This window comes from Elephas maximus, chromosome 16, assembly GCF_024166365.1.
Source record: "Elephas maximus indicus isolate mEleMax1 chromosome 16, mEleMax1 primary haplotype, whole genome shotgun sequence".
Taxonomy (NCBI): domain Eukaryota; kingdom Metazoa; phylum Chordata; class Mammalia; order Proboscidea; family Elephantidae; genus Elephas; species Elephas maximus.
The window spans coordinates 4,554,277-4,573,891 of NC_064834.1; the positions used below are offsets into that span (position 1 = coordinate 4,554,277).

Genomic DNA, 19,615 nt, shown 5'->3' on the forward strand with positions numbered 1-19,615 from the left:
TCTGCCTACCTGTCACCACTCAGATCTCTGCTCTAAGTCCCCTTCCCAGAGGACTCGGCTGACCGTCTGCTCTCTGCCCACTCCCCGTTACTCTTCTCCGCGGCTGTTGTTGGTACCTGAGCAGTGACTGCATTCATGCTGCGGGCCCTGAACACACCACTTGCACAAGAACACTCGTTAGCTACCTGCTGAACAAGTAGACAGGTAAATTCCCACTAGAGAGCACAGAGCTGGTAAGGGGCAATGGCAGCCCTGGTAGGCTGCCCTGGTCCCAGTCTTCAGGGCTGTGAGCCAGTCTTAGCTGCCACCAGTCACTGACGGTGTGCCCAGGCTACACAGATGCAGGCTGAGGGCTCTGTGGACCAGTGAGGCTGTGTCACTAGGGTGGGAAACACATCTAGATGGAGGTGGTGGTGGCAGAGCCCTGGGGCGGTGGCCGCTGGAGCCCCCGCCCCTCTGGCAACCCAGCAGCCAGGGAGAGGCTGCCCACCCCTCCCTTGGCAGCAGCCTGAACAACCTTGGGCTTCTCACAGCTGGAGACATAGGCTCTAAGCTGCAGCTGGGCCAGGCCCCGCCCCAGGCTGTTTTCCTCAGAGCCTTCCTGAGTGGCTATTTTTGGCCCTCCTGGCATATACAGAAGGCTGGTGGGAAGGTATAAAAGCAGCTGCCAGGCTGGTGAGGCTCGTCAGACAACCTGGTCCACCTGGACACACAGTCCTCCCTTACCTTCCTCATCCCAAGACCAACACCAGACCCCAGCCTAGGCCCAGAGTGTCCTGGGACTTCTTGCCGCCCCAGGCCCCCTCAGCTACAGGTAAGAGTGCAACTGCCCTCTGGCTGGAGAAAGAAAAGGCTCTGCTTTGTATTGCAGGGGGGTGGGTGGGGGGGGTGGGGTGGGAGGGCTGGGGGGTGGTTCTCAGCCTGAGGTCTGAGCAGCCTGACTGTGAGGTAGAGGCCAGTGATGCCAGGATGGCACAGAACAACGGCAGAGGCTGTGGAGGGCCTGTTGTTTACTTGTAGTTTGTGGAGTGGCTTCTCGGGGTGGTGCTTCCTGTGTTTTTCACAACAAGCCCGTGAGGCAGGTGTTATCGCCCTGTTTTATGGATGTCACCAGCCTTAGAGTTTAGGATTTTGCCAAAGGTCACAAGGTCAACGGGTGGTAGATCCTGGATCTAAACCCAGGTGTCCTCAGACCCAAGTCCGTTAGACTAGGCTCTCTTATTTGTACACATTTTAAACAATAGTAATAATAAAACCTGTGGGTTTTTCATGTCAGCAGGTAGAGCGCAGGAGTCCACACCCAGCGCAGGTGTGGGCACACACCTGTTCCCAATCCTGAGACTTTAGATGGCCCTTATACCACAGCCTGTCTGCCCCGCCCATCCCAGGCTGATGTAGGCTGAGGGTTTGTGTGGGCCGTCTCTGATGAGGGCCCAAGTGGGTAGGATGCCCGAGGGGCATCAGGACAGCCTCACAGCCCCTCACCATCCTTCCTCTTTGGCCCACAGGCTGCTCATCTGCCCCAGCCAGGAGCCATGCGGTCCCGGCTTCTGATCTCTGTGACCCTCCTGCCTACAATTCGGGAAACTTCGGAAGAGGTGCTGTCCAGGGGGCCTGAGCCCCCGCCCTCTCCCAGCCTGGACGATTACGTGAGGTCCATCTGTCAGCTAGCACAGCCCGCTTCTGTGCTGGATGAGGCCCCTGCTGGGGACAGACCCAGCAGATTGCACCGGCCAGCCCGGGCCTGTGAGAGGAGTCACCCTGCCATGTCACTACAGGACATCCCCACCTGCTTCAGCGGCCAGGGGCCCCTACTTCCCAGGGTTGGCACAGCCGACCCCCTGGACTGGCTCTTTGGGGAGTCCCAGGAGAAGCAGCCAACTAGAAAGGACTTGCTGAGGAGGACTGGCCTCTCTGCTAACCCCTGGGGTCTGCACAGACAGACAGACACTGGCAAGGCCAGAAGTGGGCCCAAAGCGAGGTTCTGTGATGCCAGGGCCCCTGGGCACTCTCTGGCGAGGCTTCCACAGGGCAGGCACCTGAGCTCCAGCTGGGATTCCAGGCAGCCCCGCCCCAGTGGCAGCGTCCTCAGAGCTCTCCACTCGGACCTCCCGGTGATTCACGAACTCTGACCCTCCCATAAGGATTCCTCTGTAAGGGGCATGCCTGGTCCATGCGTCAGCCACCTTCCTGAGGGTCCCTCCCCCTCCTGTGTAACCTCCCCTTGGTGCACGCTGTCCCTGGCAGGCCTCTGCTTACAGGGGCTGCCTGCTTTGCCAGTTTAGAGCCAGACCTCTGTGCTGGATGGTCACCTTGAGCAGGTGGCTCAGTTAAGTTTTCTCACGGGTAAAACTGGGGTAACTCACACTGCCTATCTCCCCAGTGTTCTGACAAGTAAACGGGATCGTGCACACACACACGCACACGCACACACACACACACACAGTGGGGTGCACATGAAGAGCCATGCATGGGATGGTGGTTGTGATCACTTCACAGGCAAAGGTGGGGTGGAAGACAAGTTGTCTGCATGCTAGGGGGCTCAGGGGGGGCCCCAGACACCACCAGGCCAGCCTGTGTACCCCACCCTCCACCAGTATTCCATGAGGCCCAAGAGAAGCACAGGGAGTCAGCATGGCTGCCGCTGAGTTCCAGAGTGAGCCTTTCTCCTGCTGTCCATCAAGAGTCCCCCAGTGCTGAACGAGTCTGGGACTGGCATGCAAGGACAGCATTCTGCACCCACTCAGGCCACAGGGAGCCAAAAGTCCGGACCAGGGGCTGTCCTCATCCCTTCCCCAAGGCCTCCACCCACAGGCCCCTCAGCAAGGCCAGGCTCTCCACTTCGGAGTCCAACAGTCCCTGCACATCAGGCAAGCCAGGGGCCTGGGGCTCACTCCATGTGCCCTAAGGCCTAGGCCAGGTGCAGTCTAAGCGAGTGGGCCTGAGCCAAGCCAGCCTGGGCCAGTCCTGGACCCTATAGCTGGGTGGGCCCTGGTTCCTGGAGAAATCTGGAAGCGTGAGGGTGGGTGGTAACGGTGGAGAAGGAGGATTCTGTCCCCCAGAGAGCCAGGAGCAGCCTCAGAGATCTAGAAGGGTCAGGCCTCAGGATCCCTCACATACCTGTTCCCTTGAGTGGGCTGGAGCTGGCTGACCCTAGTGAGGAAGAAAAACCCAGAACACTGGGTGCTCGGAGAGGGGGGGCGGAGGACGGAGATGGGGGCCTGGAGCCGAGCTCTGCCACAGAGCCTCCTCCCTCCTTGCTCTGTGCACTGCCTATCCATTTTTTTTTTTTTTTTGCTATTTTAAATTGCTTTAAAAAATACCAACCCTATTGCCGTCGAGTGGATTCCAACTCACAGCGACACTACAGGACAGAGTAGACCTGCCCCATAGGATTTCCAAGGAGCAGCTCGTGGATTCCAACTGCCGACCTTTAGGTTAACAGGCAAGCTCTTAACCACGGGGCTGCCAGGGCTCCAACCAGTGCCCCTTAAATTGCTTTCGACATTTTAAATGCTTCTCTGTTCTCTTTTGTGTGCTTTGCGGAAAGGCAGAATGTAAATCACACATTAAAAAGAAAGTTTCAGACAAGTAATTTACTCAGTCCCCTACCTGTACAGTGGGGACACCCCCCACCTTCATATCCTGCAGGGGCGGGGGGTGGCGCAATGGACAAGTGACCTTGGAGGTGTGGTTCCAAGCTCCATATACAAATATTCAGTGTCTGGCACAATCTACTGAGTCTTTGAGTCTCAACCTGCAGGTCCCACTTCTGCAAATGCCCTGGGGCCGCTGTAGCCAGAGTGTCCTCAGGAGGTGAGGGGGAGGGCTGGCCTGCCGAGCCAGTGACTGGATGAACCCAGTTTGGTCTGATGCTGGACCTGGTCAGCCTCGCCACAGCCCTTCTGAGAACAAACAGCATGAAAGAAACCTGGCGTTGCAGGAGGCCGGTTGGCAACAGGGTAGCATTGGCCAGTGCCCCCCAGGCTCAAAAACCCTGCTGCCACATCTGGTAAGGTCAGATGGGTTGGGGGGGGCGACACCCTATGCTCTGGGCTCCTCTGCGCACGTCCACAGAAGGCAAAAGAGGTTAATGACACCTTCAGAAGGCGCCAAAAAAGCAATCATGGGTTTTGGCAGGGCCTCAAGCTCCTGTTGTACAGAAGGGCCGAGCAGCAGAATTGTTTCCCTTCACTCTAGGTCTTCCTGGTGAAGGCCCCTGCGGACGTCACATTCGTCCTCTGCTCACTGCTGCGGAATGGCAAGGGGACAGGTGCCATTCCCAGGGGAGCAGGCTGGGGCCCCCGTGGCTTCCAGGGTACAGCTGTCCGGAGGGCCAAGCCCTGGGAAGGTCAACTGTCTCTCATTCCCTGTCTTTCAGGCTTTAGGAGAGGGGATGGAGAAATTCTCCCAGGGAAGAGGACCCTGACTTTCCGCACCCCTGGGAGAGACATAAAGTTGGGCCGAGGTGGAGGCTCCAGGAAGGGGTTTGGGGCTAGGCAGAGGGCTGGGTGCAGTGCGCACTACGGCCAGCAGGGGAGGCTCTGAGCACACGGAGGCTGAGATACAGATGTGGGAGGCTGGCTATCCTGAGGGCCAGCTCTTCTGGGAGTCCTCCACTTGCACACTCCCAACGAAGGCCCAGGGCTGTTGTGGAACCCTACTTCCTCTTGCTCATACTGTTAGTGGACTGTGGTGGATTTAATGGAAAAAAAAAAATTATTTTTTATTTTTATTTCTGGGAGGGTGGTCAGTGTTTCCTTAGGGATACCAACCCCACTGGTTAAAACTCTTTGCTATCTTCAAAAGGTATATCTTGCTCCTAGTTGCTCATGCATCTCTTTGTAATGCAAGCAAAATTAGCCCCAAGGAAATGTTTACAATACAAGAAGCTAGAGTTTCAGTCTGCTTTAATGGGGAATCCCTCCCTTCAACCCTTGGGCACCAGGAGAAAGCTGCTAGAGAAACACTAGCCCCAGGGTGTGGCCCCACCTCCCACCCCCAACACACTTAGTCTCTCTAGGTTCTGTGGACACCAGATAGACAATGGAGGAGATGGTGCCCCCAACTGTATGGCTCAAGGATGCAGCTGAGCACAGAGAGAGCTGGTCCCTCTAGGGCTCTGTTAGGGGACCCCCAGGTGCCGCCCATGGCAGCCTGAAAGCACCTTAACTTGGCGACTGCAATACTGCTCCTGTCTCTGGACCTCTTCACTGCTACTCAGCTGAGACCTGTAAAGCTTAGTGCTGGAAGTGCTACTGCTGTATTATAAATTATGGTGCTAGACCTGGGAGCCACGCCAGCATCTCTCACTTACTGTAGTGTGACCTGGGACTAGTTACTTTGAGAGCCCCAGTCTCGTTGTAAAATGGCATCAGTCATCCCTGCATTGCAAGGCTGCTATGAGTATTCAAATAACTAAGACTAGAGGCGAAGTGTCTGGTGCACTGCAGGTATTGGGGGTCATGGGCGAGGACTGTAAAGTTCCCCTGCCTGCCCGGCTGCTCCATCTGCAACAAGTGCCTGGTACTACAGAGCACCCCGCCCGCAGGCCCAGGAGGTCCCGGGCCTGCAATCTAGAGACTGCTGAGGCTCCTACTCTGGGAGGTGGGTAGGTCCTGGGGCTCCAGTGAGACCCTGAGGGACACGATGGCCCCGAGAACCCATCATGCAAACTGTCAGAATTGTACCTCCCAGGCATAGCTGTCTTTAAAGTCATGTTACCTCACAAAGATAGCACACTTCCCCAGGGGGGCATCCCCTTGGCCATTAATACTGCAGAAGTTTCCTGAAACACATTTTCCATCTCTAAGGAAAGATTTTCACATCCTCTTTAGAGTTAAGAACCATGAAAATCCCCGGCTTGTGAGGTTGTAACCTTCTACCACAGGAGCTGTCAGGAGCACTTCTTCCCCACCGTGGGATCCCCACTTCTCCACTTGGAACATCCTGTCACGTGCAAATAGGGCACAGCCCAGGGGCTTCCCAATCCCACGCCCCACATGACCTAAGTTTTTTGGGGAATCCCAAGTGTCAAGACCATGCTCTCAGACTAGTGATTCTCACACTTGACCATCCATCAGCATCCCCCAGAGAGCTTGTTAAAATTCAGATGGCCGGTTCCACTTGCAGGGGTTCTGATGCAGTAGGTCTGCCATGGAGCCCAAGAATCTGCATTTCTAACAATTCCAGGTGATGCTGCTGGTATAGGGACCACACTCTGAGAACCCCATCTTGGGTCAATCCCTAAGTGGCCCAGTGCTGAAGACCCCCCCCCCCAACCCATGCTCATCACTGAGATCTGAAGTGGGCATCAGTTCCTCCCTGAGCAGGCAGGTCAAGCCCCCGTGACCCTGTCTGCACACTGGAGCACGGGGCTCATCCTCACTTGCCCCAGGCCAGCACCTGCTGGCTAGCCATTCAACTGCTGTGCACAGGCACTAGGCACTGTCCCTGGCATGGGGACACAGACCCAGGTGGGGCAAATCAAAGACAGCAGGCTGCCGGGTCAGAGCTCTGCCAGGGCAGTGAAGAGCTGGCTGGGGGTGGTGGGCTGGGGCGGTGGGCCAGGGTGGCGGGGTCTCCCCAGCCTGTGGCATGGGACAGGTGTAAGCAACAGCATGAGTCAAGAGCACGAGGCAGGCGGCAGCACCGAGGGGGCGGGGTTGTAGCCAAGGAGGTATATGCGGTGGGGTGGGCTAAGGGGGAAGAAGAGTGGGAGATTTGCCCACTGTCAACTTGACACCCAGAAGCATGACAGAAGAAAGGCCTGGTGATCTGCTTTCATTAAGTTTACAGCTAAGAAAATCACACGGAATAGTTTTACTCTGACACACATGGGTCGCCATGAGTCTCAATCGACATGACGGCAATGTGTTTTGAATATGCAATTAACCACATTCCTTTCCCACCACTGTGGTGTGTTTGCCTGGGTCCCTGAGTAACAAGGATGAGCCGGTCTGCCAGCCTACACTGGATGTGCAGCCTGAGTGAGAAGTAAGCTTTTGTTGTGTTACACAACTGGGATTTGGGAGTTATTTGTTACTGTAAGAAGACTGAGTCCCTCCTGACTGATACAGTGCTGGGAAGATGCAATGAGATGGGGTGGGCGTGAAGGAGCTGCAGAAAGTAGAAAGTGTGGCACTGGGCACCACGGGGCCCTCCAGGTGCCTGGCCCTTCTCCCAGGGCCTGATTTTGCTGGACTAAGTCATCCGGTCTATGGACGTGGCCTCTTGAGAGTCCTGCCATGTAGAGGGAAGAGGCCCGTGGAGGGAAGCCCTACACGGCTGCTAGATTCCTGTGAGACAGCACGTGGCTCGGGAAGGTGGGAGGGACGGCAAGGAGCTACTGACTGTGGGCCCTGCCAAGTTATATGACAGCAACTGTGAGGGACTTTTACAGACTGACCACCCACAGACATCCACAGGGTCTCTTTTGGGCACCTCTCCTCCCTTTGAAGGCTTTCCTCTGATGTTTATTCAGATTGGCCAGCAAAGAAGCCCTGTCTTCAGTCCTCAGCCACCCTGTGATCTTGCATAAGCCACAGCCCTTTGCTGCGTTCCTTATTTCTGGGCTTCAAATTCCAATGTCCCAGCAATTCACCTGGAGAAAAGTCCTGGACAGAGGTAGAAGTCATGAGGTGACTTCCACCTGCTCCGAACTCTGGCAGGGAGGCTCTGGATCTCAGCACCACTTACTAGGTCCCCAAGGGAGGTATCCTGGCCACTGGCAACCTGGTCCCTGTCGCTGGAAATGAATGACTAGGATGACCACATAAGTTAGTCTCCAAACCAGAACAATTCCGAGAGTGTAGGGGGCAGTATAAATAATTACCTGGAAACAACAGGTATGAACCAGGGCTGTCTTCAACAAAGCAGGATAAATGGTGACTTGATGGATGAAGAACAGAAATGGACCTACCTCTCTGTGCCTCAGCTGGAAGCTTTTGCCTTCATGGTAGCAGTTGTAGGTTTTTAGTAGGCTTAAGAGCTCTGACCTAAAAAGACAGACACCAGACACTCTCGGGGGGTGGCCAAGGCCCTCGGCAAGCTGTTCACTGGCCTCAGTTTCCTCACTTTAAAATGGGCATAGCACTACCCATCTTGCCAGCTGTGCATAATCAGAGGATGCCACCATGACCTGTGCCTTTTAGCCCTGCAGAGGGTCTCGCATACGGGCTCTCCTAGGAGACACGGGACTGAAGGAACTGAAACTCACGTGACGGGCCCATCCCTGCATATCTGGGTGTTTCCACACTTTCGCTATTACAGATCACCGTCCAGTGACAAATATCTCTGTCCTTGATCTCTGAGTCACCTCCTCAGAATAACCCCCAGGTCTGGCTTAGTGTGTCAAAGGGTGCCAGCATCTTGAAGACTTTTGCTTTTGTCCCCATATCACTTCCTACAAGGGCAGCTATTGCTGCTGTGGTGGTGGCACCATGAGGGGGGCTCCCCTATTTCCCATCATGACTTTCCAGAGGGTACAAGCCAGGGACTAAGGGACAGCAGTGAGTTCATAGGACCCCAAAAGTCCTCAGCAGGCCACCCCACCAAATGATGTCTCGCAGGATAAAGGGAGAGCCACAGCCTGTGTCTAGGTGAGTGTTACAGACTGAGTTGTGCCCCTACAAACAAGATACGTTGAAGTCCTAACCCCTGTGCCTGTGAATATGACCTTGTTTGGGAATAGGATCTCTGAAATATTATCAGTTCGGATGGGTCCTAATCTGAGTGGTGTCCTCATAAAAGAGGAGAAGAGTCACAGAATTAGACAGAAGGAGAACAGCCATGTGATGATGAAGGCAGCTGTAGGCCAAAGGATGCCAAGGTTTGCTGGGAGCCACCAGAGGCACCCTGACAGTGAGTGGCTGTGCCGAGGAGACAGCAGGGACACAAAGGCTTACTTGAGAATGGACTTGCTGTTGCTGATGGGCACGTGAGAACTAGGTGGAAAATCTTCCTTCATCTTCTCCTCCTGTCTGCAGACTTGGAAGTCACCTGCCAGGAAGGTACAGAGACAGGTAAGCCAAGAGGCCAGCACCAGCTCCCTAGTGCTCACAGCCCTGATGCGGAGGCCACAGGGCAGGTGTGGCCAAGAGGCTCTGACCACACTCTGCCATGTGGCAGCCATGTGCCACTTGAGAAGCCAGGTGTGAACTGCCAAGCCAAGGGTACCACCCGCCGTACCAACCCCCACCCCAAACTCCCCATAATCTCCAGGAATTTCAATCAGTCCCCTAAGCAGGTCAGACCCCATGCCTGCTTTCCTCCTGCTGGGACAACCTCAGCAATGGTTTTTACCTCAGCATTGTTCTACCAGTCCTGCCAAGCCCCCTGGCCTCCCTCCTTCTATATGCTGGGCGGTGAGCTAAAGCATCACCCACACATGTACACACACACACGTGTACACATGCAAATGCACACACACACATACACAACACACACATGCAAACACATGCACACACCCACACAGGCATGTACACGTACATGCATTCACATGCACACATACACACATATGCACAAATGTGTGCACACAATTCACACACACGTATACAGACACACACATGTACACACATTCTCCAGTCCTGAACCTACACATGCACACATACACACATATGCACAAATGTGTGCACACAATTCACACACACGTATAGACATACACGTACACACATTCTCCAGTCCTGAACCTACACATGCACACATACACACATATGCACAAATGTGTGCACACAATTCACACACACGTATACAGACACACACATGTACACACATTCTCCAGTCCTGAACCTACATCTAACTTCCATCTTCCAAGCTACAGCTAAGGATCCGAGAAGTTAAGTAATACTGGGTGGTAACACAACCTGGGCACACACGGCCAGGGTATATACAGCTAGGGCACACACAGCCAGGACACAAACATCCAGGGTATACACAGCCAGGGTACGCACAGCTAGGGTATATACAGCCAGGGTACACATATCCAGGGTACACACATCCAGGGCACACACATCCAGGGGACACACGTACAGAATACACACACCCAGGGGACACATATCCAGGACACACACATCCAGGGCACACACATACAGGATACACACATCCAGAGCACACACATACAAGATACACACAGCCAGGGTATGACCAGCCAGGGCATATGTAGCCAGGGTACACACAGCCAGGGCACACAGTGTGGCCCAAAGGTGAGTCACACTGAGCTGCTCTTTCACAAAACCCCCAACATCTATTCCCACAAAGTTCTGCTCAGTTGCATCTTCCCAACCTATGTGTGGAAAGGTTACTGTGGGGCTCAAGATCCGTCCTGGCTGCTATCTTTGCTAATGTCCTCGGGGTGGATTGTGCCCATCTCTCCCAAGCACCATGTCCCCTGGGCCTGACTTAGCCCAGCCTACGCTGTTCTCGGCCTCCCTGCTCCATGCCATCCACAGACACCATGGGCCTCCTCTGTGTTGCAGTCGGTCCTGAATGAGCACTTGATTCTGGAAGCAGGGAACTATGGTTGGCCTGGAGAAGGGGCATGGTTTGAGGGAGGGGTTTCCCAGCACCCTCAGAGCCATCCTATAAACATCTCCCCTCTGCCATGCTTCAGAGCAAGGCATCCTGCGTCTTGGAGAGGGGCCGTGTCCCCCTGAAGAGCATCCCCTATGAGCCTGCAGCAAGGCTCCACCTCCTGGGGCTCAGGGAGGGGAAGAGGGGCATCGGGGCCTGGGAGCTGGGGCTCTGCATTCTTCTCTGCAGGCAGCAGGGATTTTAAAATAGTTTCAGTTCCTCAGTACTTGGGCTTTTGGAAAAAGTGACCTGCTGGGCTCTCTCTCGGGGTAGTTCCTCTAACGCCCTCCGTGCAGAAGCTGACTTCAGTCCAGGGTAGGCCATGTGACTGGGTCCATGGCACAATTGTATCTGGTTTTAAGCAAGTGCGTTAGAGCAAGAGCTGGAATGATCCAGAGACCAATAGGAGGTGGTCTGCTCTCTTGCCTATCTCTGTAGCCAGCCTCTCTCCCACCCCTCCCCACTTTCTATTCTGAGCCCCAGCCTTCTTGAGCTGCTGCTTAGCTGCTGTCGGGTCAGCCCCCAGCTTATGGTGACCCCAAGCACAAAAGGATGAAATGTGGCCTGGTCCTGCACCATCCCATGATCAGTTATAGATCAGACCAGTGCAACCCACAGCGTTTTCATTGGCTGGTTTTTAGAAGCAGACTGCCAGGCCTTTCCGCCTCATCTGTCTTAATCTGGAAGCTCCGCTGAAACCTGTCCAACATCAGAGCAGCACACAGCCTTCACTGACAGATGGGTGGCGGCGGTCTACGAGGTGCGTTAGTGAGCCTTGGCCTCCTGCACAGAAAGTGAGAATTCTACCACTAAATTCTCCCGCTGAACCACTGAATTAGTGGGTTTTAAGCATCCTGAGCTGCTTACAGCCTCCTGAGTGGGCTCTATGCCTTTTCCTCCCTTTGGGCTTTTTGGGGTCCTGCTCTCTGCTGGGAACACCACTTCTTCCTCTTCCTTGCTCTGATGTTACCTCTCACAGAAACCCCTGGCCAGAGCAGCCCCGCTGGGCCCCAGCACCTCCTCCCAGCTCCCCACTCACCCTGCAGGGGCATCGTGAGGCAGGGATGTGGCTTTTCTGCTTTCCCACCTATTCCCAGCACCTAGTACAAGCCTGCCACATCACAGGAGAGCCATAAACATGTTAAAACTACTGAATCAATACAAGAAGCCTCACAGGGGCAGGGGTGGGGGGCAGAGTCGGCTTTCCCAGGTTGTGCAGAAATAGCTGGAATAAAAAAATATCAGTCTCCAGGAAACACAGAGGCCCCAGCTGAGGGACACTGGTCAGCAGAGCTCACAGGAAGCTGCGGGCACATTCCTGCTCTAAGGGGCGGCTCTTCTGGTTTTTTACAAGACGCCAAGAATGTGGATTTTTATGGGCTACATTCCACTTTTAAAGTTCAGTGACTGTGGCAGAGACACTGCTCCTGGAAGGACCACGTGGTCTCGCACATTCCCCAGCCCTGGCAGTTAGTGGGCCATGTGACCACCTCTGACAAACGGGCCGCATGCAGAGTGTGTCTGTCACTGCCAGCCCATTTAACGTGCAGTGCCCCAGCTCTCTCATCCCCTGTCACGGTGACCCAGAAAGTCATGTTTCAGCTGGTGCAACTCCTTACTCATCAGCTTGGGGTCCCAAGTGACCAGAGCCCTCTGTCAACCCACACTGGACATGAACTGGGAAAGAGAAATAAACCTCTGTTGTGATAAGCCGCTGGCATTTCAGGGATTTGTGACTACAGCATAACCTAGACTACCCTGATCAATGCAGTAATTCAGCTATAAAGGACACACACACACACATATATGTATAAAATACAGCCAGATTAAAAAAAAAAAAAAATTGCAAGATGGATGTACTCTGTGGGGCTGCACTGTGTGACCTCTGATTCATGGCATGATTCAGTTTACAATACCTTCATCCCCCACAACGTCAGGGGAATACGCCCATTTGCTTCATGTAGTAGGAACACTTACATGTGGAATTTCCTGTGTCAATCAGGGGACACTTAATTGAACATTCCTCCCAAAGAGCTCTGGACTGGGAGCTGTGTGGCTTCAGCTGCACCCCTTTGCCTTAATTATCCCATCTGAACAGTAAGAATATTGACCTCGGATGGGTTTGAAATCTTCTCAACTGCAGAACCCTCTGTTGAGATGGAATATTTATGCTGCTCAGATTAAAGGGGGCTGCCTTGGGTGACAGTGAGGCTGGTGGCTGGGGGGCTCCATGCAGGGCTTGCCTAGGGCTCTGGGTAACACCACTAGAAAACCACTGTGCTGAATCACAGGGTCCTCCCTGCCCTGGCCTTTGGGAGGCTCTAACCCCAGAGGCTCTGCTCTTGTAAGGACATGACAACGTGCTGAGTGCCTCCAGCTGGAGTTGGATGGAACCAGCTGGGCTGGGGGTAGCCGCTCAGTGGGGAGGAGGATCAAAGAGGAAGTAAAGGAGGGGTCAGAGACAGCAGATGGCAGGGTGAAGAGAGAAGGGGGAAGGAGGGCTGGCAGGGTAAGTAGCTCAGCTTGGCAGGAACAGAGAAGGAAGCACAATATAAGAAATGATGGCAGGGAGGTCAAAGCAGGGTTGATGGAAGGCAATGAAGGGCCAGCTCAGTCAAGCAGGCTCATCCAGCTTGCCAGCGGGATCTGGAGCCTCACAGGGTGGGTACCTCTGCACCATAGAAAACAGTTTCTCCTGGGAGAGAGCCACATATTTCTCCATTCTCTGACACCCATCAACTATGTGGACCCAGGCAAGTCACTTGATCTTGCTGGTTCTCAGGTGTCTCATCCCTGGTTCCAGGTGGGCAAAACCTCTGTCTCCCTTGAGTTCCAAGATTGAGCTCTGGGATCAGTCACAAAATTCTGCTTTAAACTTGAACACTGCATACGACTGATGTCCTTTACCAGACTGAGGGTGAGGAGATTCTCACTCATTTTGACACTACCAGTGTCTTGTTCTAAAGTGAATAAACATGAACTAAAAAAAGGGGCATCCTCTAAACAACTAGCTGGTGAACGAGGGAGTTGGGGGGATGGAGGAGAGAGGGGAAGAGAGGTAGAGAGCACACACCCCAACGAGACAGCACACTGCGACTTCTCCATTTGAAGCCTTTTCTTGAAACTGCCTCTTCAACAGAGAATCACTGAATTGTGCCCCAGTGGGGCCTTCCAGATTCTCTGACTGTTTTTCAAACCTTTAGAGACAACACAATCTTATCTTTAAACAAATGGATAGAATGGAGGCTGCTTTGGTTGAAGGAGGAGCAGGGAGGTGGGTTGAGGCGGGGCCTATGTGCCACCCCAGGCACAATCCTGCCACTCTGGGGAGCCTGTCAGCTTAGTCTTGGCTTGCTTCCTTCCCCCAACCCCCAAGCTGGATGGGGCTCTGCCCTGTTTTCCTTCAGCCCCAAACAGAGAGCTAAGCTGCAGTCTGGGCTCTCACCCCCCAGAGGAGGGGCCCCAAGGGGCTGCAGGCAGAGTGCCAGCCCCAGTTACCTGTCCCTAGTGAAGGGCAGTAAACTGTTTTCTTTCCACTTCCCTGGTTACTCTGCCAGCATGAGGGGGGGCTGCTGACACCAACCAGCCCTTGCTATTGTCCCTCACTTAGGTTTGGGACAAATGACACCGAAGCCCTGATGACTGCTAGGCTTGGGCCTCTTTCCTCTTTTGTGGTCACGGGGTGGGTATAAGAGGAGAAGGCAACCCTGTGACTCTTCAGTAGCCATGGAGCCCAATGCCTGTGGGTCAGTGGCCACATGAGGAGAGAGGGCCAAGGAAGTGGAGTTTTCAGGAAGCTAAATTGAGAATGTTTTAAAGTCTTCTTTTTTAAGACTATGTCCTTCCTACTTTGTAATCTTAGGGTATCGTCTCTTTCATAAAATAATGGTGAGAATAGATGGTAGTGGTTGTCCTTACTTAGCAAAACTGAAAACCTATTGATATCCAAATTAAATGTTTTAAGCATGTCTGAAATCCTAGAGCTTGGTAACCTCTGTTCTAACACTTCATGAGACTGTGATTCTTATTTTCTACTTTAGGCATGATTTGAATTAAGCAGGTGAAGAAAGATGTGCGAAGCCAAAGAAATGAGGAGCGAGAGCCGGTGGGCACAGCTGGGACCTTCTCAGCCCAGTCTCTCTCCCGTAGCGGGGCGGGGGGGGGGGGGGGGCGGTTGGGGGGATCCCAGGGCGAAGGCAGGTGCTGGAGAAGGGCTGCATTCCTGGGAGGCCCAAATTCCTGGCTCCAAAACACAGGGCTAGGGCTTTCAAGCACCAGCCACAGGCAGCAGGAAGGCACCAAAGATCTTTAAACAGAACACAAAGGCAGGAGCTTGGCTAGGGAGGGTGCTGCAGGGTGAGGGGGTGTCTGGCTGAACACGGTCTCCCCTGGCTCAGCATTTTGCCTAGAAAGCCAGCTGTTCTGAGTGAGATGGCAGGAGCAGCTCAGGAGTCCCTGCCCTCGGCCCCTCCAGCCTGGCTAGCCTCACACCAGCCCCCCACTCCACCTCCCACCTCTCTCTCTCCACCTCCACCATCGCCCACCCATCTGGACTCTCATCCCTCCTGGCCTCCACCCCAGGACTGACTAGCTAGGGAGCTGTAGGAAGACAGTCAAGAGGGAGGTGACAATGGTAGAGGGAGAGCAGGAAGACAGGAAGCCTCAATGCCCCCAGCCAGCTGGGGCTCCCAGCTCACTTCACACAGCCTTGAAGTTACCCCTCCCCAGGCCTGTGCTTCCCCACCCACTGCCCTGCACTGTCTTCCTTCTCGGAAGAGTCTGGCCCTCAGCACCCACACAGCTGGCCTCCTCCACGAAGTTTCCTCCTGGGCCCAGTCCAGGGGCAGGAATTTCTGGCAGGATTTCTGGTTTCTGATCTTGCTGTCAAGGCTCGGCAACCTTGGGCAAGAAAGCTATCTCCAGTCCTGTTCCCCTTAGATGCACACTCCTTGGTCCTGTGGGGACACCCCTCTTCCACCAGGCTCACCTGCATGCAGAAGAGGTATCCACAGAAACAGGGACCCTCTCAGCCACGCTCTTTGGGCCAAACAGGGGCTCGGAATGACCACTGGCCAATCATCCCAGGGGTGGCTGAACAGAGGGCCCAGTACTAAGTGGCAGCTGCTGCAGGGCAGCCCTGGGTGCTCTCTCCAGCTGCCCCCCACCTGTGACAGTCACTGAGCTAGGCCCTGGGTGCCACGTGCAGCTGCTGTGGGTGGTTCCTGTGACAGCTGAGGCATGCTGCATGTCTTCTGGGTCATGGAGCCCTTTAGAGTCTCATGAAAGCTAAAGACCTTCTCCCCAGTAAAATGCACGCATATGTGTACACATGTGTACACACAAACACATGTTCCAAATCTGTATACCATCGCAGGGGGCTCAGGGGACCCTGGCCAGTGTGCTCCTAGACTCCCCGATTCCAGGTGAAGACCCTCTGCTGAATGTGTCCCAGGAAGAAGGAGGAGGCAGGGACGCACGGACAGAAGTTTAGGTGTGGGTTTTGCTGCGGTGTCAGCTTGGTGGGTGACCTCGGCACGCTGTGCCGTGCCAGGGCCTTATTTAGCCAGGGTTTTACTGGCAGATGGTGGATGACCTCGGCACACCGTGCCATCCCAGAGCCTCAGTTTAGCCAGGGTTTTACTGGCAGATGGCCTAGGGTGTCTTCAGGGCTCCACCCAGCTCTGTGACTATGGGGCTTGATGACAACCCCGCCCTAGAAACCCAAGGTGAGGTGGGGCAGGTAGTGGCAGTCCCAAATCACTTGGGGACAGAGGTCAGCACAGCTAGAAAAGGGGGACCAAGTAAACTGCAAGCTCTTCTTTGACAAACATGAAAAACTGCAGAAACATTGGGAAGTGTAGCCACTTCCTACCTAATTTTAATTGTAAAATAAGTTCAAAGTGTTTTCATCAATGTACTCTTTGATAGGGTAACCCCCCGGCCTTTGCAAGAATCTGGGTTCAAAAACACTACTCTGTGTGACCTTGGGCAAGTCACTTTCCCTATCTAAACCTCGGGTTCCTCATTAGTTAAAATAACTACAATCCTCATTTCTGTGAAGGCTAACAAGCAGATATGTATAATGGGCCTGGTATGGTGCTCACCCATGATCAACAAAAGCTTCCATAATTGTCACTGTTGACAATGGGAGTCAGGGACTCCACAGAGACAGTAGGACATGTGGGACCCTAAGAAGGCAAGAGGCCCCTGAAGAGTGCTTGTGCTCAAGGAAATATAGCTGACTGTACCAGAGAGGTGGTGACCTGTGCCTGAGCTAGGCCGAGGCAGAACCAGAACCAAAGGCCCACTCCAGAGTGCTTTCTGGCCAACCCAACAGTCAGGGCCCCCTTTGAGGCTTTGCATCTATATGGTCTGAACTGGGATGCAACCCAGGGTTCCTGTTTTTCACTACCTATCATTGTCTAGCAGTCCAAGTTTTAAAACACCTAGTCATAGAATTAGGACTAAACCAGTGAAAACAGGCTTAGTATACACCCAAAAGGTGCTGGAACACATCCCTTACAACTTCTGGCCAGCAATGTCTTGACCTGACTAAATTTAGTCTCTTTCATCTGGCCCAGGTGAGCCTCCTCTTCCCCCCTTTCCTCCTTCTCTCTCCCTCTCTCCTACCCCTTTCCTTTTCCCTCTTCTCTCTCCTTTACCCCTTTCTCTCCTCTTTGCCCTTTTCTTTCTGGTCTTCTCTCTATCCCCTTCCCTGTCCTCCTGTCCCCCCCCCCCCGCCCCGCCCTTCCTTTTCCTAGCACCTCTCACTCTGGGGGCAGCAGCTCAGGAGCTCAGCAGAGGAGCAGGAGGCAGACAGACCTGCATTTCACTGGAAGTTATACATAAGCTCACCATGAGATGGAGTGACTCACGGCAACTAACAACAACTACTGATTCACTTACAACCTTTTTTTTTTTTTTTTAAGCATAGCTTCTGGCAACAAGTCTAAATTGACACCTGGCACTGGCCAGTGTCGGTTACGCTACGGTGAAACAAATGAATGCGCATGGCTGTGGAGTCTATTCTAGAATATCGGCAGGTATTACTGTGCGACCTTATTGAATTCCTCTGTGCAGTGGGGTTATTAACCTTCTTTACTGTGTTTTAAGAAAGAACCGACATTGGCCTGGCACTGGTCCTGACACTAGAGGAGGTCCTCCCTCCCACTGGGCTGCTGTGCCAGGTTAATAAGTGCACTGAGGCAGAAAGTGGAAGGTGCAGGCCTGGGAGCTGGGGGGGATGAGCTCTGCACCCAGCGGGTAAGAGTAGGTAACCTGGGTTCAAATCCTGCCGCTGCCACTGACTAATCTGGGCAAAGTTGGTCAAGTACACAACTCTTTAAGCTTCTGCTTTCTCATCTGAAAATGGGGATCGTGAAAGTTCCAATCTCACAGAAGTACGTGTCATATTGTGCTAAATAAAGCCCTTAGCACTGTGCCTAGCACTAGGCTGACCTGGAGCTATTGTGATAAAAACGATTGCGGGGCAAGCCACTCCTTTCGCTCTACCTGGGCGTTGGTTTGCTATCTCTAAATTCAGAGAGCTGTGCCCCCTGCGTCTTCCAGTCCCTTCCGCCAGCTCTGAGATAAATGCTTCCAGGAGACGGGCTGAGCCGAGGCAAGAGGCGGGCTGAAGAGCAACCTGCCGCCACGCTCGCCCTTCGCGTTCAGGATTTATCCTCCAAAGTGCCTTCCCCTTGCACGAGGTGCCAGGCATAGCGCCCACTGAGAGCCTGGGCTGGAGGCTCCTGATGCGCGCCCGGAACTACCTGGGGCGTCCGACCCGGCTGGCAGGGCGAGGGGACCCGGCGTGCGGCGGCCCGAGGGACACCAGTGCCCGGCCGCCGGCCGCTCCCGGGCTCCGGTGGGCTCCTGGACTCCCCCGGCCTCTCCTGTGTGTGCATCACTCACCGTTCACCCATCGCGCCGCCCAGGAGCCGCAGCACGTGCTGTGCCCACGCCTGCACCGGTGCTGCCGGGCAGCGCCGAAACCCGAGCCTCTCCGCAGGGTGCGTCAGCTGCAGCCCTCGCTCCGCGCCGGCCGGTGGCCCGGCTCCGCCCCGCCCCTCGCCCGGCCCCGCCCGCCCCTCCTCCGGCACCGCCCAATGACTCCGCCAGGGCCGTCCCGCCCCGCCCCTCCTCCGGCCCCGCCCAGTGACACCGCCAGGGCCGTCCCGCCCCGCCCCTCCTCCGGCCCCGCCCAGTGACTCCGCCAGGGCCGTCCCGCCCCGCCCCTCCTCCGGCCCCGCCCAATGACTCCGCCAGGGCCGTCCCGCCCCGCCCCTCCTCCGGCCCCGCCCAATGACTCCGCCAGGGCCGTCCCGCCCCGCCCCTCCTCCGGCCCCGCCCAGTGACGCCGCCAGGGCCGTCCCGCCCCGCCCCTCCTCCGGCCCCGCCCAGTGACACCGCCAGGGCCGTCCCGCCCCGCCCCTCCTCCGGCCCCGCCCAGTGACACCGCCAGGGCCGTCCCGCCCCGCCCCTCCTCCGGCCCCGCCCAATGACTCCGCCAGGGCCGTCCCGCCCCGCCCCTCCTCCGGCCCCGCCCAGTGACACCGCCAGGGCCGTCCCGCCCCGCCCCTCCTCCGGCCCCGCCCAGTGACACCGCCAGGGCCGTCCCGCCCCGCCCCTCCTCCGGCCCCGCCCAATGACTCCGCCAGGGCCGTCCCGCCCCGCCCCTCCTCCGGCCCCGCCCAGTGACGCCGCCAGGGCCGTCCCGCCCCGCCCCTCCTCCGGCACCGCCCAATGACTCCGCCAGGGCCGTCCCGCCCCGCCCCTCCTCCGGCACCGCCCAATGACTCCGCCAGGGCCGTCCCGCCCCGCCCCTCGCCCGGCACCGCCCAATGACACCTCTCGGGCCCCGTCCCGCCCTCCTCCGGCCCCGCCCAATGACTCCGCCAGGGCCGTCCGCCCCCGCCCCTCGCCCGGCACCACCCAATGACTCCGCCAGGGCCGTCCCGCCCCGCCCCTCCGCCCAGCCCCGCCCAGCCCCGCCCAATGACCCCGCCAGGGCCGTCCCGCCCGGGTCCGAACCGGGTCCGCGAGC

General features: G+C 55.7%; 2 protein-coding genes across 3 annotated transcripts in view; one reads left to right on the forward strand and one right to left on the reverse strand.

Annotated features, from left to right (window-relative positions):
• Nucleotides 1-18,630, reverse strand: part of RASSF4 (Ras association domain family member 4) — a 39,493-nt gene extending 20,863 nt beyond the window's left edge. For both annotated transcript variants that reach the window (XM_049854838.1, XM_049854837.1), the window contains exons 1-3: nt 18,484-18,630; nt 8,907-9,000; nt 7,922-7,997 (exon numbers count right to left, since the gene is read on the reverse strand). In XM_049854838.1, coding sequence (XP_049710795.1) covers nt 7,922-7,997; nt 8,907-8,968 — 138 coding nt within the window. In that variant the 5' untranslated portion in view covers nt 8,969-9,000; nt 18,484-18,630. The remainder of the gene's footprint in view (nt 1-7,921; nt 7,998-8,906; nt 9,001-18,483) is intronic.
• On the forward strand, nt 646-6,576 carry DEPP1 (DEPP autophagy regulator 1). The gene is made up of 2 exons (XM_049854846.1): nt 646-814; nt 1,509-6,576. The coding sequence occupies exon 2, from the start codon at nt 1,536-1,538 to the stop codon at nt 2,130-2,132; it is 597 nt and encodes a 198-aa protein (XP_049710803.1). The 5' UTR covers nt 646-814; nt 1,509-1,535; the 3' UTR covers nt 2,133-6,576.
• Nucleotides 18,631-19,615: the final 985 nt, after the last annotated feature.

Excerpts from the sequence above, each read along its gene's own strand:
- DEPP1 (XM_049854846.1), top strand. The coding sequence starts at position 1,536 with ATGCGGTCCCGGCTTCTGATCTCTGTGACCCTCCTGCCTACAATTCGG.